The 16,767-nt window shown below is 40.5% G+C and overlaps 1 protein-coding gene across 4 annotated transcripts in view; it reads right to left on the bottom strand.

The window, feature by feature from the left end:
- MAPRE2 (microtubule associated protein RP/EB family member 2) overlaps positions 1–16,767 on the bottom strand; it is a 97,712-nt gene that overhangs the window by 11,241 nt on the left and 69,704 nt on the right. For all 4 annotated transcript variants that reach the window (XM_053938245.1, XM_053938232.1, XM_053938238.1 and 1 more), the window contains 3 exons: positions 13,652–13,797; positions 11,510–11,723; positions 478–617 (listed from right to left, as the gene is read on the bottom strand). In XM_053938245.1, the coding sequence (XP_053794220.1) occupies positions 478–617; positions 11,510–11,723; positions 13,652–13,797 (500 nt within the window). The remainder of the gene's footprint in view (positions 1–477; positions 618–11,509; positions 11,724–13,651; positions 13,798–16,767) is intronic.

Below are 16,767 nucleotides of genomic sequence, written 5' to 3'. Positions count from 1 at the left end.
TTAACTTCTTTAACACCTTCCTTCCAGAAAGCAGAGCACAATGATCGAGTCTCACTTTAACTGCAAATCTCTTAACACCTTGGTATGACAAACAGGCTAATTTTCTCCACAGTGGCACATTAAATTATTTATTTCAAATTAGTAATACACAAGAGCAAAGACACTATTTGGATTTTTCCTATCCAGGTGAAATAAAAGATATATTTCAACATCTAATAAAATTATCATGCTTCAGCAAGATTTACCTGTCACTCCTAAGATCATAATTAAAAAACACTGGCAAAAATCAGTCATCTCTGCCAGACATTATTTTTCACAATAAATCTTTTTTTAAAATTTATTTCTTTCCAGCTGAACTATTTCCACTTTTTGTCCCTTCATAATTCTGAAGAGCATCATTCATCAGAAGACAATATTAGATTTCATGCCTGCTTGTGACAGTGAATGCATCTACTTTTGTGCCTAAAGCAAATTTACCTGTTCACTGAGCTGTATGACTTGAGTTTCCAAATCTTTATCTGATTTGGATGCCGAGCTGCTTGGTGTAGCTTTTTTTGCTGAAGATGGGCGAGAAGGTGTTGATCCTGGTTTAGAAGCTGGACTGGATTTAGCAGCACCTGAAAAACACAGTAAATAAGTAAACATTAAACAAGATTGATCTCTGTAATAAATGCATTCCTATTAACCTGGTACTGAAACACAAGAATTGATTTTACAGCCATCCACCCTCTCTCTTACTTCAAGGTGACAGTAGAGGAAATTCCACTGCTGTTATGCCTTGGGAAAGGAAAAACCATATTTCCTACCAATCTGAGTTTGCTACTGAGAGTGAGGCAACTCTAAAACCAAAATAAACAACATCACACCAGGAATCAAAAGTTCCCTTAGATCTGAGCAGCTTTCAGCTCAGAAAGAAAAAATATGCTGTTAAGAGAGCGTTCCCCCAGCCTATTACTTAACATACATAGTTATCCTCAATTTCCCTGGAGAAAGACAGTGCTGAAATAAAGTCAGCTAAACTGCCTCTGTGCTTTTTTTCATTGTCAAATGTAAACCACCCCAAGAAAAGGGCATTGAAACTCAGACAGAGCGGAACTAAACCCATTGGTGAACTCACAGTTGGCCACAGTGAGCAGAAGATGTGTTTTGATATCCTTAGGTTTTCCTATTTATTTTTAAATTACTTGTGCTGCCAGAATATGGAGCAACATCTTCACCAGCAAAAATGGCAAGTAATGAGTGCATACAGATACTCTTTTTCCACGATGACTTGGCACATAAATGCCCAAGCAGAGCAGCAGTTGTGTGAAAGGGTTTGTAGTGCCGTCACAGGAGCCTCCCAGCCAGCTCCTTATGCCTTGCTCTGCCTCTCCATCTTTCATCTCTTGATGCTGGCTGTTCCTTACAGTCACTCAGCCCAAACACGAGTGCCTGGCTCACAGCTCTCCCCCTGCCTCAGCTCCCACAAGCAGTGCACTCTGACTCAGCCTTTTCCTTATTCCCTCCAACAAGGAATAAATTTGAGATGCACTGGATGGACATCTGATACTGGTTTGCTTAAGAAGACAAAACAGAAACCCAGCCTCTCTCTGGCCTCTTTGATTTATTAAGCAGGGACATGAATCAGAGGTCCTGCTCGGCAGCACCCATGTTCATCACTGATTCCTACAGCGAGCAAAACGCAGTTGTCCAAATGTGCTGACAGGCTTCACACCATCCTCCACCATCAAATGCTGTCAGTTCTGAAGCCTGAGCCACGCAGGAGACAGCCTGAATCCAGCAGGCACCCAGCTCCCAGTTGAGCTCTGAGCTTACTGTTCAGCACTTCCAGAGGGATTTTGCTCAGGCTTTCTCGGCAGCCACCTTCTACCCCACACCTCGCCAGCTGCTCCTCCCATAGGATTGCTTAATTTATGGCACACCACAAATTGTTCTAAGTTGTCATTTCCACAATGTATCCCCAGTGTCAGACAATGCTTTAATAAAGCAATTCTTTGTAAAACCAGCGTATTAAAAAAGTGCCATTACTAGGAAGAAACTGCAAGGAGGCAGCCTGTGGGGCTGTCCATATGCCCAGACTGTGGAGCTCACAGAGGCTCACTGACCTAGAACTGTGACAGTGGTTCATTGGAGGGGTTGGAAAGTGATGGGAAAGGAGAGCACCAATGGGTTATTTAATCAAGCTTAAGCTTTCCTGATCTAGTCACAGGCCTCCCTCTGTAGCAAGCATCTCCTCCCACTCCTATGGATAACTCTGTATTAACTGGGTCACCTAAAGCCAACAGAACACAAACAAACTTGATAATTCAGTTAGCATGTGTAAACATTTCTGTGCAAGACAGCCATCCTCCTTTTCTATGCTCTTTAATATAAGACAGATAAGGGGGAAAAAAAGCGTTCTGGTGAGAGTTTTTTTGTCGTTTTGTTGTGGATTTTTTCCCCTTTTGTTTGGTGTTTTTAGTTTTGGTTTTGTTTCTTTTAGAAACTGGTGAGTCCAATAGCTTCCATGTCTGTTGCATACACAAACTCTTCTCTAGCATATTTCAGATATAGTACACAGGCTTTCACATCATACTTAGATCAGCAAAGAATAAATAATTTGTTGAAAAACATTAAAAATGCCAAGATCTTTTGCTGCTATTTTTCTTTATTAAATTGCCTCAACTTTAGCATTTCTGCCTTCAATGCTTTCTAGGTTCAGCCCATATTATAACTAAGTAAAAATCAGCTGCTTTAGAGCAGGATTGCTGAAATGTTCTCAAAGCCAGGAAAATAATTTTCATTTGGATTAGCAGATAAACAGAAGTAAACAAGTGTCAAAATACACAATAAGAATGCGAACATGAAATAAAATCACTTTGACTCTAGCATTCTAGCTGGCTCTCAAGTTATTTAATGACCAGAGCAGCAACATTTACTTCTTATTGTATTCTACAACTACAAGATGCAGGCTCAGGGTATCAATTGAAAAGTAAATACTTTAAAGCTGGTACAGAGAGCGCTAAGGAAAGAGCAGGCACAAACATTTGATCCCCAGGTATTCTCTCTAATTTGCAGCTGAGGTGCCCTCCCAGAGTGTGCTGAGCAAGCCTCATCCCCAGTGCCTGCAGCACTGATATGTGGCATCATATTCTGCCCTCCTTTGAAAACAACAAAGCCCTTTGAATTTCTACAGCAAAGTGCCACTAAGCTTTATAAAGTCCAGACAAATCAAAAGAAATCAACTTTTGCTCCACTGCTCAGGATCAGCTCTTAAATGACCACAATATTCCAATTTCAGTAACACAGATAAAAACCAGCTAACTAGTTACTAGGAGGTATCAGCGACAGCTGAATAGAGCTTAATAGCAACACAGAATGCTTAGGGATTTCTAACTTAAAATTCCCTGGAAGTAAAAAAAAAAAAAAAAAAGCTTTACTGCACATTTATTCTAAGGCATCAGTTTTATAATCAGCCCAGAAGTAAGCTTCCATTCCAGCAGAAGCCTAATTTCATAACACAATTAAAGGATGCTGGCCGGTAGAGTAATTCAAAGTACTTGAAACAGCCAGATATCTGAACAGAGACAAAAGATCTTGATAGACTTAATGACTTGGTGTTGAGCAATGGTTTTGCAGTCAATTAGTGCAATAATGGAATAACTCCTAATGCACGGCTCAGAGGGACTACATAACCTAAGCAGTTTAAATTCTTTCCAACATCATTTCTTCCATGAAAATATTTATAAATGACCCGTTTTCACATTCTGAGAAAGCACAAAATTTTATACAGGTATTTTAGGTAAAAAGTATCCAACAATCATCTATTTTCCCTGATTAGTGAGAAAATTGTATTGTAATTTGCAACATAACTGCTTGCCATTATTAATTCCTCTTCAAGCTTACTGCTGATGTTCAAAAAGAAACGCAGGGCCCTTCCCTGGAAAGGAACATCCCCATGCCCCAAAACATGCTGGCAGCCAAAAGACTGGAAAGCACTGTGGCAGAAAAGGATTTTGGGGTCCTGGTGGGCACCGAGCTGAGCATGAGCCAGCAGAGCACCCTTCCAGCAAGGAAGGCCAGCAGCCTCCTGGGCTGCACTGGGAAGAGCATCATCAGCAGGCTGAGGGAGGGGATTCTCCCCCTCTAGTCAGCACTGGCGAGGCACATGAGCAATGCTCGGTTCAGTTCAGGGCTCCCCAGGATGGGACAGACATGGGTCAACTGGAGAGTCCAACAATGAGCCACAAAGACTAAGGGAATGGAGCACCTCACATACAAGCCAAGTCAGAAAGCTATGTCTGTTCAGCCTGGAGAAGAGAGGTTTCAAGTGGGATCTTATCTACACCTCAAGAGAAGGTGCAAAGAAGGAAGGAAACAGGCTCCTTTCAGTGATCCCCAAAGGATGGGAGGCAATGGGCACAAAATGATACACAAGAAATTCCATTTAAACATAAGAAAAAACTCCACTCTGAGAATTATCAAATACTGGAGCAAACTGTCCAAAGAGGTTAAGGGATTTCCAGCCTTGGAGATACTCAAAATGTGACTGGATATGGTTCTGGGCAATCAGCTCAAGGTGACCCTGCTTTCAGCAGAACTGTTTGACAGGATGATCTCAGAGGTGTCTTCCCACCTCCACTGCTCTGTGAGAACTTCTGTGACAGCATGCTCTGATTTTAGGTCAGTGTAGGATTCCAGATAGAATTTTTTTTGTAAACAGTATTGCAGCTGTTTCAATTAGCACCTGGATAACTTTTTGTACCTGCCCACATAACACTAGCAGAAGATGAGAAAAGTAAATTCACAACTGAAAGACAAATTATTCTGTTCTTGTACTGAATTAAGATGAGCCAGCTTTGAAATGCATTAGAGGTTTCCATCTGTGGTACTCCAGAAACAATTACTAGTTTTTTTTTGTAAAAAAACCCCCATAATTAAATGTGTCCCACACAGTTTCAGCTTCACTATTCTTTTTGCTAAATACCTAAGTTCTACAAGCAGATGCAAACTTCTGCAACATAAAACAGTGGATGTTGGCGCTGTGCAGCTTTGGGTACAAAAAAGCTGTATTGCAAATTCCTGTTCTCTTTACATCACAGGCACAGTCTTGTAACAAGAGACCTACTTAACGTTTAGAGAGAAATTTTCCTTGAAGCTATATGAGTAATTAGTATGCTGTTAAATATTTATGCAAAATTTCAAGAAAACACGTGCATGAATACAGTGTGGACGTGCATAAGGAGAGTGTGGAAAGCAATGGAAGCCCTGAGCAAGCACAAGATTTGGCTGAGCCCACACAACCACTGCTTCAGTGGAATTTGGGAATCACTCACAGTCTATTTTAGTCAAATTAAAGGACTTCATAAAATGAATATTCCTGACTCATACCACAGAAGAAAAACCCAACCCAACAAGAGGCCACAGTAATTTCTTCACAAGCTAAAGAAAAACTCTCCACCCGCCTAAACCAAGAGAGCAAGAACAGTAGATTAATTAATATTCACACACTCTTATTGTTGTAGCTACACCAGGACACAAGAAAATGCTCAATTTAGGGACACTGAATGAAATAAGCGATGACAAATGATACTTAATGGGAATTAAATGACCTCAGACAAAATCTGACTTGACTTTCCAAATCCCAACATGCTGCAGTGCAGTTGTCCTAATTATTTTGTGGCACTGCCTTCCTCTGGCTGGCAGGACCCTGCTGTCCTCTCAGCTCCTCGAACTTTCACTGCTGCCGGTCCAGTACAGCCTGGTGAGCTCAGCATTCATCCTCTCTGCCAGACAGCTGGCAAAGAGAAGCGTGTATGAGTACTTGAAACTTTCACAATTTCAAGAGAGCTATCCAAGTAAGAAAATCCAGTGGAGGCCACTTGTCAAATGAAAAAGTTTTACTGATGGCATGACTGCCTTAATTTGTCTTTAATACAAGATTTGATAGAAGGGAACTAACCAAACCAAAACTAACCAAAGCCTTTCCCCCATAGAAAAGAAGACTTTACTCTAGATTTAAAAGAACCAATATTTATTTATTATTTAAAATAATCAATGACTGAATTCAGTTTCTTCTCAACTGAAACCTCTATTTGCTCTAGAAATATTTTTAAGTATGCAATGGATGGAACAATTCCACAGGCTTAACAGAAGAACAAAATTTAAAATTTCAAGTGCTCTTAAAAACCTGCGTTTTCTAAAATCTCACTGTCTGGTTAGCTCTAAGGAGAAAGTCTCAAAAGGAAAATCTGAAAAAAAACTGCAAAGAAATGCATGTTGGAAAATGAAAGCATGTGCAAACATTTGTGCAACACAGACACTGAAACCACACCCACGGTACACTGAAAGTTAAGATAGCCATTTTCACCACTGCTTTTCCAAACACAATCATCTCTCTTGAAAAAAGGCCCTGGCTCGTGCACTGCAAGCACGTTGCCTCCTGGTCTAAATTCTCGAGCTCAGTGGATTTAAAAATTAAATTCTCCTCATGCTGGCAGGGGAGATGTGTCTGTGTTACAGCTGAGCCACTTTACCTCCCAGGCCGGCGCTGTCACTGCACATGCTGTTCCCCTCAGTTAGTACAATTCCTTGGCCTTGTATGAACTAGGGATGAAAACACTCTCAGTTTGTCACCCTGCAGCTTTTTCCATCTCTAGCTCTGCCACGCTGTCCTGGAGCACTGCACCACTGTGAGCAAAAATTGCCATTGCCAATAGCTACTGCCTGCCACTGGGGAAAAAGGTAGCAAGTCTTGGTGGAAAAAAAAAGCATTAGGAGTTCTCTAGTCTCCCAGGGGTCCTAATTGTATCACTAGCTGCTAAAATAAAAACCGGACTCACTGAGTATTTTTATCCCTCAAAATTAATTTGCAGCACATCTGTCACAGCAGGATATACTGTTTCCCTACAGAAAATCAGTATTTCTCTTGTGCAATTGGCTTTTCGATGGCACATTATATATAATGCATTCATGCACAAACAGTTCATTCTGCCCTGGTTATTTTCCCTGTCATAGCGTGAGTATTTTTAGCCCTCATGTGATCCTCCAGTATTTTCCAGCTCTGCTTTAGTCATCCTGCTCTCACTGAATATTTCAAACTAAAAAAAATCTAACAGCCTTCAGATCTAAGAACCTCTCACATTTTTAGCTTACATGTAAATAATTAATTTTATTAAGCTGTCTTATACCCGTGTATTTTTGACACCCCCCACCCATACACTAGAGAGTGCTCCATGGAGATTTGCTCTGACATACAGGAATACTTACATAAGACACTAAGCTAAAATCCTGACAACCCGATCACTATTTTCAATTTTGATCAGATGAAGCCTTTTCTGCTATTTCCCGCAGGGAGCATTAGAACTGGCACAAACAACAGTGCCCTAATATTTTAATCCTGTACCACAATTTTGACTCTACATCTGTAGGCTGTTTACCATTAGAGAAGAGCGGAGGCTGTGGAAGATTGAAAGTCAGCTCAGGGCTGGCAGATGGCATCAGCTCTAAAAGCAGCTGTGGTGCTGCTGCCAAGAACCTACAGTGGTGGTCTGTGCTGCTTCCTTGAAGGAGGAAAAAACCCTCATTTCCCCACCTGGGAGCTGCATTCACCTGGTGAAACCTTGCTGCTCCTACTGCTTCTAGAAACACTGTGGCATGCTACCAAAGCCATCCACCCACGGCACCACCATCAGCTCGGCCACAAATCGGCTCTGTCTCTGAAGGAAGGGACAAGGCAGCGAGGGTGGCACAGCAGATTAGTTGTAGGGACCTATTTATGCTTCCATTTCCAAGCTGCATTATCCTTGACCTGCACTGACTCCCCAGTAGGATCACCTTTGGAATGGGAAGGGCTATGGCTGCTGGCCTGCTCACTAGTAACACAAATGCATTTTTAGACTTCTCAAGTTTTGGGTTGTTCTAAAATGTTTATTTTTCAAGTTAAATAAAGACCACACTCTGCATTGATAGAAATACGGGTTAATATCCATTTACAGGTACAGAAAGCAGCTACCTGATACCAAGCATCTCATCAAACTTTAGAGTCTGATTAATATATCAAAATAATTTCAATTCATGCCAGCACCTTTCTGGGTAAGTTTTCAGAGCAGCATTTAAGGATCTGACCATTTGTTAACTCAAGGACATATATCTTAGTCTACCTCTGAAAATTGTTAGAACAGTGTTACAAAGCAGTTATGAATAGTCATCATCTCCTAAATCACTCAAGCCCAAAACTCTGTCAAAGGGCACTGGAAGAGTTACTCCACGGAGCAAAAGGAATCACCTGAAATGCATATGAAACTGCCAGTAGCTAAAGTAAATTATTCCTTTAGAAATACATATATCTAATCAATTTTGAATAGGCATATTTTAAAGCCTGCCAAACCTCCAAATACGAATGTGCACCCATGTATCTGCTTGCTCCTGACACCAAACAATATATATGTACATTTAGGTATTTCCACTGCATGGTGTTTAAAAACTTTTGGATTATGCTGAAAGATCTTCTGGGTTCTTTATTTTTTCTTATGAGTGCTTAGTTTTGTTTTGTTAATGAACTGACAAGGCAGTACTAAAACTTCAAAGCTCCACTGTTAAGGTGAAGCAAATCACACAAATTAATAACAGCACCCAGCTGTGTGGTGTGATCATGTGCTGGAGAGAAGGGATCCCATCCAAAGGGACCTTGACAGGCCTGAGAGGTGGGTCTGTGCAAACCTCATGAAGTTCAACATGGCCAAGTGCAAGGTCCTGCACCTGGGTCAGGGCAATCCCAAGCACAAATACAGGCTGGGTGGAGAACGGATTGAGAGCAGCCTTGAGAAGAACTTGGGGGTGTTGGCTGATGAGAAACTTAGCATGAGCCAGCAATGTGCACTTGCAGCCCAGAAGGCCAACAATATCCTGGGGTTTATATTATGGTTCCTACAGCAGCTTAATGAATACAGAAACACATCTTTCATGGTAATTTCCCAGCTGCCCAGAACTTGTTCCTGCATCATCCCAATTTACTCCCAAACAGCACACACAAGGAGATCAGGCACTCTCAAGTTTGCATACAGAACTCCTCCCAGAGCATCAGTAAAGGCTCCCATTCCTGTCAACATGCAGGCTCTGTGATGGGGTGAGGTGAGGCACAAAGCCACCATGCATCAGTGCCATGAAAATGTGCTCACCCAGAATTCAGTAAACCCATGGAATGACTGACACCTAACTGAATTAGTTCTGTTCTGAAATGCAAGCAGCAAGAAAAGCTGGAACTCTCATTTCACACAGCATCATGTAATATCCATACCCCACCATCCTCACCTCAGAAATTAAACTAGTGTCTAGCCTGTCATACTTCTGGACAATATTTAAGTTAATAATAAAGGATGTTTTCCATGAAAAAGCTAACTCTCACAGCCATAGGATCTTATCAAGACTCATCACACTATCTCAGCTGTACAATTCCATACAAAGGCTGGGAAGGCACAGGACATACTCTTCATACAACCAACAACACAACATGACATTACTGCATTATCCTCCAGATCAGCTGGCTGGTTCCACTCCAGTAGCTACTCAAGCTCTGTAGGATTGTCACCTGCACAGCTTTAATTTGGATGACATACTTGTGACTTTGGGAAGAACAGACCATCTGTAAAAAGAACTAACAAGCACAGTAAAGTCTGTGTTTAATAAAAGTCTCACTTCCAATTTCTGAATTGGACAACATCTTGACATTAGCACTTGGGTTTTCTGTTTCCAAAGGGAGTGCAAGACATCACATGGGAAATTGGAACGTGCCAGACCCTGAAATTCAGAAGTTCAGGCATAAGGTAGTGCAACATAAAGATGTAAACAAGCTTTAGAAGCTCAGAGTAGCACTGGCCTGCTATTAGGTGCCCTATTTCCTGGAAGCACTAATGAGCTGAAGGCAGCTGGCCAAGTATGCTCCACTTTGACGTCAGAAGTGATCGGAGCAGAACACTGAAATCTGGGTAGGATTCCAGAGCACAAGGTGGCCTAAAAGTGAGAGTGCTTCATACTTCACACCTGCCCCTGCTTTTGTGAGTACTGGTGCATATCTGAGCCCATGTGAGGACAGGTCACAGATTTAAAATCAACTAAATATTAATCCTTATTTGAGGAATGAGTTAGCATAAACCCAGGACAAACCAATAAAGGAATTAGGTGTGTGTGCATGTGTATTTCCATATGCACAAACCTATGTCCAGTAATACTTTTTTAGTGACTATTTCTTTTTCTTAGCTGCTCTCCTGTTCACTTAATTCTCAGTTAACAAAAACATCATCTGCTTAGTGACTAGTCATACCCAGATTACATAAACACCAAAGATCAGGTTTAGTCCTTTGGCCTGTTCCAGAAACACTGCTGTGCTTTAACCCCAGGAGACAGCTGAGCCCCCACAGCTGATTGCTCACTGTCCCCTGCAGTGAGATGGGGAGAAACTCAGGAGAAAAGTGAGAAAATTCATGGGTTGAGATAAAGACAGTTTAATAGGTAAAACAAAAGCCATGCAAACAATTCATTCACCACTTCCCCTGGGCAGGCAGGAATTAACCTATCTCCAGGAAAGCCAGACTCCATCACCCACAATGGTGATTTGGCATGACAAATGCTGTAACTCTCAACATCCCTCCCCACCCTTCTCCTTATTCCCTCCCAGCTTTTCTGGCTAAGCACAATGCCATGTGGTATGGATTATCTGTGCAGTCGATTGGGGTCAGCTGTCCTGGCTGTGTCCCCTCCGAATTTCCTGGGCACCCCCAGCCTGCTTGTTGGCAAGGCAATGTGAGAAACTGAAAAAACCTGGACTCTGTGTAAGCACTGATTAGCAATAATTAAAACATCCATGCCTTATCAACACTGTTTTGGTTTTAAATTCAAAATTTAGCACCAATCTCCTCTGAAGTGTCATCTCTATCCTAGCAAAACCCAACAAAAGCACAAAATAAAAAATTAGAAGACTGAAGTATCTTTGTTAAAGAGCAAAACCTATATGTTTTTCTGTCAGGAGGACTAGTATACCCAAACAATAAGCACACATAAAACCAAAAATAACTTAATTTTTGTTCTTCTGGTCAGCCCTTAAGATTTGGAAACATTTTACATACCATAAAAATTAAAAAATAAATCAGCCTGTGCAAGCATCTTCCTATAAAGGTGGATGTGTGAAAGAGGAACACACTTCATTTAATGTTCTTGAATACACTTGCACACACCACATTCAGCAACAGGATGGTTAAAAGCCTTTGTCTCCACCACCAGACATTACCAGAGTCCATGTCATTTACATGGAGGGGGTTCAGTGGAGGAGATCCTATGCTCAGTAGGGCTGGGCCAAATTAGTGCACACAAGATGTTAACTTTCTGCTGTCTCAAGATGCTAAGCCTATGATAAGGTAAAAAGAATGGCACAACCACCCACAGAAATAATTTTTAACTAGTATTTAAGTAGAGTGGACCACAGTTTATAATTGTCTTCAGAGACAGAAATGGAATTCTTTAAGAGGCAAAATACCTGCAGTTGGAGAGTTTGCATGGTGAGACTTTTTGGGCAGGTTAAAGATCTGTTCACCAGGATCTGGTGGAGGAAGAGCATCTTGGCCTTGTCGAGCTTCCACAGGATCATATTCCTTCCCATCATAGTTAGCATCAAAGAACTTCTTAAACCATTGAATGAAATCTAAGTTGTCTTGGAAGCGCCCTTTGACCAGTTTTTCCACAGGAATTACCTAAAAGGTAGATATTAACATCCAATATTACGTCACTGCCATTTTTAAATATAAAAATTACATACACACACTTATTCAAAAAAAACCTACTAACTGCATCAACAAATAAACCTCTGCCATTGTCTTGTTCCTAAAAGAAAGGGTCAATTTGCAAATGCTCTTAAAAAATGAAAACCCAATGAGGCCCAGCCTTTGAAGCAGTGATACAGTAGGTGTATGTAAGCCTTTATAGCTATGCTTCCACAGAGGTACTCCCTTACATCCATGGGTACATGCCATGATGAATGACACTGTTCTGGGAGTAACGCTATATTCAGCCAACTAGGGGTTTCTGGTTTTAATGGACATGGTACAGTTTGACGTACTACAAACAAACAAGTCTTCAAAACTCCAGACAGATGTTTCTTTCTCTCTGTCCTACTGTTTGAACTACAAAACCCAGCAGCTTTTCCAAGACATGCTAAAGTTCAAACCAACCTACATTTTGGCAGCACATGGTCATCATATGAACCAAGCCTGAGGTTTTAACCTTGTAATTTTTTTCTGTTCCACATATAGCTATACATAGAACAGTTTGTGGACATGCAGAAGTTGACTTAAATGCCTTATAAAGTTCTAGTAAAACAAAGGCTAAGAGGATGTCTCCATATCAATATCTTAGAAATTTTTCATAGATGTGAAACCTCTAAAAGGTGTCTTCAGCCAATATCACAGTACTCAAGGCTTCCAGACACTGTGGGCAGACAGGGACTACAGCTGCAGAAGAGTTCTGCTGCCCTGCTTTGCTTAATTCATGCAGCTGATTAAACAGCCAGGTTAGGCGGACCTTAATGCCTCTTGAATGTTATGAATTTTCAGCTGGAAAAGGGTTTTCATTTTCTTCTTCAGAATTAAGCCAACTGTACAGCATTTTATAAATCTATGATGTTTCTGCAAGAATTGACATTGCATTCTGCATGTGTTTTCAGGTTGTTCCATGTGTGCCTCAACTCTACATTAAAAAGACATGATAAATTTGCTCTCTACAGGAAAATTTACTACATTAGACTTCCCAATGTTTCACTAGGAAGTCACACTGTAAAAAGAAGTATCCATAACATTTCATGAAACAATGAGGGTTTTCCAGTTATTCATAGAAGTCTTAAGGGACCCTGTGTTACGACTGTTTAAATTGCAGAATAAGGCAATACTAAAAGCCAGGGCAGAACCTTAAAAGGGTAAACAGGTAGTGCATCAGTGTAAAACTAAGTATGATAACGTAACTTCCATTATTCGTTTTTATCCACACAGTAATTTATATTGGTGAGTCTGTCAAACTCTTACATTCAAGCATAAACCAAATACCTTAAGGCTGAACAAGCATTTTCTCAGAGGTTTCCCTTCTTTACAAGATCACATGTGCTACCCATCTATTAAATCACCAGGTAAATTATTCCAGCTTTTGAATAATTTAAATTCCTCAAACCCTGCCTTGGACAAAAGAAAAAAAAAAAGGAATACTTATAAGAACAGCATATTTTCAAACATGTTTTGTTGGAAATTCAGGTCACCAATAATTTGACTTATCAAAAAATGAAGATTCACTGATGACAAGGAATTTCCAACACATGGAGTTTTATCAAAGGGTCTCTGGTATTAAGATATAATGAGTTAGACGGCACAAGTCCTCAGCAGACATGTGGACTCAATTTTCAATTTGTACCTAAATGGAGCCAAATGCCAAACTTCTTCCTTCACGCCCAAATACCCTTTTCAGATGATGAAAGGTCAAGAACATCTACTTGCAATTCTAGTTCTCCATCCAAAAGCTGAAAAAGTACATTTTCAAAAGTACATTTTGGAGCTTGTTTTCCCTATTTATTAATTTTACACAATTTATGTAACTTTTGAAACATGCAGCGATCGAAATACAAATACAGAATTCCTACCTTATCCACATTCATTCTTTTAAACGATGCCTGCAGAAGTTTGAAGTTGTGAATGTACTCATGCTCCAACTTTGCTTGAAACTTTACTTTCTTCAAGCTAATGCACCCTGGGAACAACATGTCCATGAACTGGCAGTAAGCTGCTCCTATAACAAGAGAATGCGTTGACGTTAATCCAGATGCACCCAGCTAAGACCAAATGGTGTTTAATGTCATTAGCAGAAAGCATGAGCAGAAAGCAACAGTGCTGAATAGGTCCCTGCTGTAATTCAGCCTAACACTATGCACCCAAGACGTGCTTATCTAATGTACATTGAGCAGTGACACACTCAAGCGGTTCTTTTCCACTCAATCTGGATGCACGATGCGCTGCTGTGCAGCATCTGAGGAATCACCTCGACTAATGCAAAGTGAAATGGATGTTCTTGGAGTCCCTATACACAGCAGGACTGTCCATACAATGAGAAGATAACAGTGAAAATGAAAATCTCTTAATAAGCTTCCTCAATCCCCACAGTCTCCTGAATTCACACAGGCCAGGATCATCTTTCTTCTGGCCCTTGTACCTAAATGCCAAGTGAGTCCAATGCAATTATTTAAGATTATATCAAGCCATGATTAAAAAAAATTAATTGCAAGGCTCCAGCTTGTTAAAACACACTAGTCAGGTCCCACCCCTCTGCAATGAACATCCTTAGTAATTTTCATTTCTTGAGAAAAGCATTTAAATGAGCAGACTTTAGTGTAGTCCGCCCATGGCTTTCAAAGCTGGGCAAACAGCTTTAGTTCTCTCTCAGCCAGGTTCCTAAGTTCAATTTTGAGAGCTCTCTGAACTTACATAGACAGTAGGGATGTGTGTGTATAACTAATCCAGAACAAAGAAGGAAGTATATGGAAAAATTTCTAACCAGCATCCTAAGGATAGATAACAGAGACAGCATTTCTTGTATGCAGGGAGCTTCCTCCTACAGCATCATGCCACTGTCATTTGCAAAACCTTCACTGCTGGCACACTCAAGTGTTTAGAAATCAAGATGAAAATGTTTAAGTAAATCAGAGGAAAAGCAATTCTCTTTCTTCTTTAGAAGATTTTTCTGCAAAATACTTTATACTCAGCAAAGATTCAGTGACATCCACATGGGACTGTAGAGGGTGCAGTCCCTGTGCCTGAGCATCAGGGCAGGGAAGTGATTGCCCAGTTACTCCTGACAAGTTCAATTTCACTTCCACAAAAAAGACTGCTGTGCTTTTAGTGCACATCACTTTTGACAAAGAAGTGTCCAGATCTCACCTAACAGTTCGGCCCACTATCAAAAATGATTAGTTATCACAAATATTTCTGAGTGTTCGCAGAGAAACCAAAGTAACAAAGCAGACACCTGGCTTGTCCATTTTACAGGAGAGTCAACAATAACTTGAACTTAAAGTGATTTTTCTCCATGGGTATGCATATGTTTTGACATGACCAACTTTGTGCATGAGATGGTTCTCATTCTCTGTATCCAGTCAGCCATCATCGCTTCCCAAACAGAAGAAGAGTTTAAGAGAAGAGTTCAAAAATGTTCTCTGAAATACCAACCCAAATTTTGCCAAGGGACTTACAAAAATCCAGCTTTAGTGCTGAAAACCACTGCCATTTAAAAAAAGAATCTGTTCACATTGCCTAGCTTTGTGGGGAAAATGGTTATTAAAACCTCATTTTTCCAAGGACACCTTGTGCTTGGCTGTTTGCAATGGTCTTGATATGATTAGGAATCAAAGTAAAATATTCCCTAAAGGGAAAGGTGCCTTCTGGCAAGTTACAAGCATCAGATGACAAATTTGCATCTTCTTGCAGAAAACTTTATAAACACAATTATTTATTCAAAACTCATCTTTAGCAAGAGAATTTGTAAATACATGGCAATGGAAAAAATACATTACAGTTAAAAGCATAGATATACAGATAATGCATAGCTTGAGTACACTTATTATTGTTTAATTTAATGCAAAAAGATTATTATGCAATCATTTAATGTTATAAATTGAATTTGTTCCTAACTCTGTCCTTTCATCCTCCCCATACCCCAATTATAAGCTTTACTCTGATATCTAAGTAATTGCCTGGAGGCCCTAAAAATGCACTGCACAACCTTTCATCTAGATCCTTTTAGAAAACTAGAAGCCCAAAGTGTTCACATGAGATTTTTCTCCTTCTGCTGGTAATGCAAATTCCTTCTGCATGCCTTTAGATAGTCTCTCTCTAGTTAGGGTATTTCCTTGTGTTTTCTCTGCTGGCAGTTGTTTCTGTACCTTTGCCAGCCAGGAGGTGGTCCTGGGTCTGCACAACACTGGAGGGCAGAAAACACTGGACTGCATCCACATGGCAGCACAGAGCTGTTCTCTGACACTGGAGCGGCTGCTGGACCGTCTCCCCAACAGGAGGATTTTATTGCACTGGCAAATACAGTTCATTAAAATACTCCTTCCTCAAGTACAGAGGCAACAAACAAACATGGATTGAACTAAACACTGAAATACAAAGAGGAAATTCCTCCAGGCTCCAAAAAGCCAGAGACCTGCCTACCACACCAATAGGAGAAAGTAAAAATATCATTACAGTCTAACTGGGACTACCTGATTTTGGACATTGAGGTTATGAATGTATTTAATATTATATAGGTGTTTATTTATAATTTAAAATTTTATCCCCTAAAGCTTGTAGCTGTCAGATTACATTTAAATGGGAAACACCAGTGCAACAGAATGGGGACGCTACTGTCTACACTGCCCGTGGCTGAGACTTCCTGAAGGCAGCAGAAAGGGGAGCCCCACTTCAGTGATGTGAGACTGCAATGCCTTTACCTTACAGCCACAGCATATCTGTGTGGTCCTCTGCATATGGGACAGCACTTTAGGCCTATCCAATGTACTTCACAACTGATGTTTCAATGCAGGTGCATGAGAAAGGAACATTTTTAATGGAATACAAAGAATACGACAGTAGAGATAATGACATTATGGCTTCTGACATCCCTCTTGCATAATTTACACAAACAAAAGAATTTTATGCTACTGTGTTTTATTCAGTATTAAAAAACTTCCCTACGTTTTCTGGGGAAAAAAGAAACCCAAAA

The sequence above is a fragment of the Vidua chalybeata genome, chromosome 1 (assembly GCF_026979565.1).
Source record: "Vidua chalybeata isolate OUT-0048 chromosome 1, bVidCha1 merged haplotype, whole genome shotgun sequence".
Classification (NCBI taxonomy): domain Eukaryota; kingdom Metazoa; phylum Chordata; class Aves; order Passeriformes; family Viduidae; genus Vidua; species Vidua chalybeata.
Note: the sequence above shows the minus strand (reverse complement) of the source record. Positions and strands in the feature narration are given on the sequence as shown.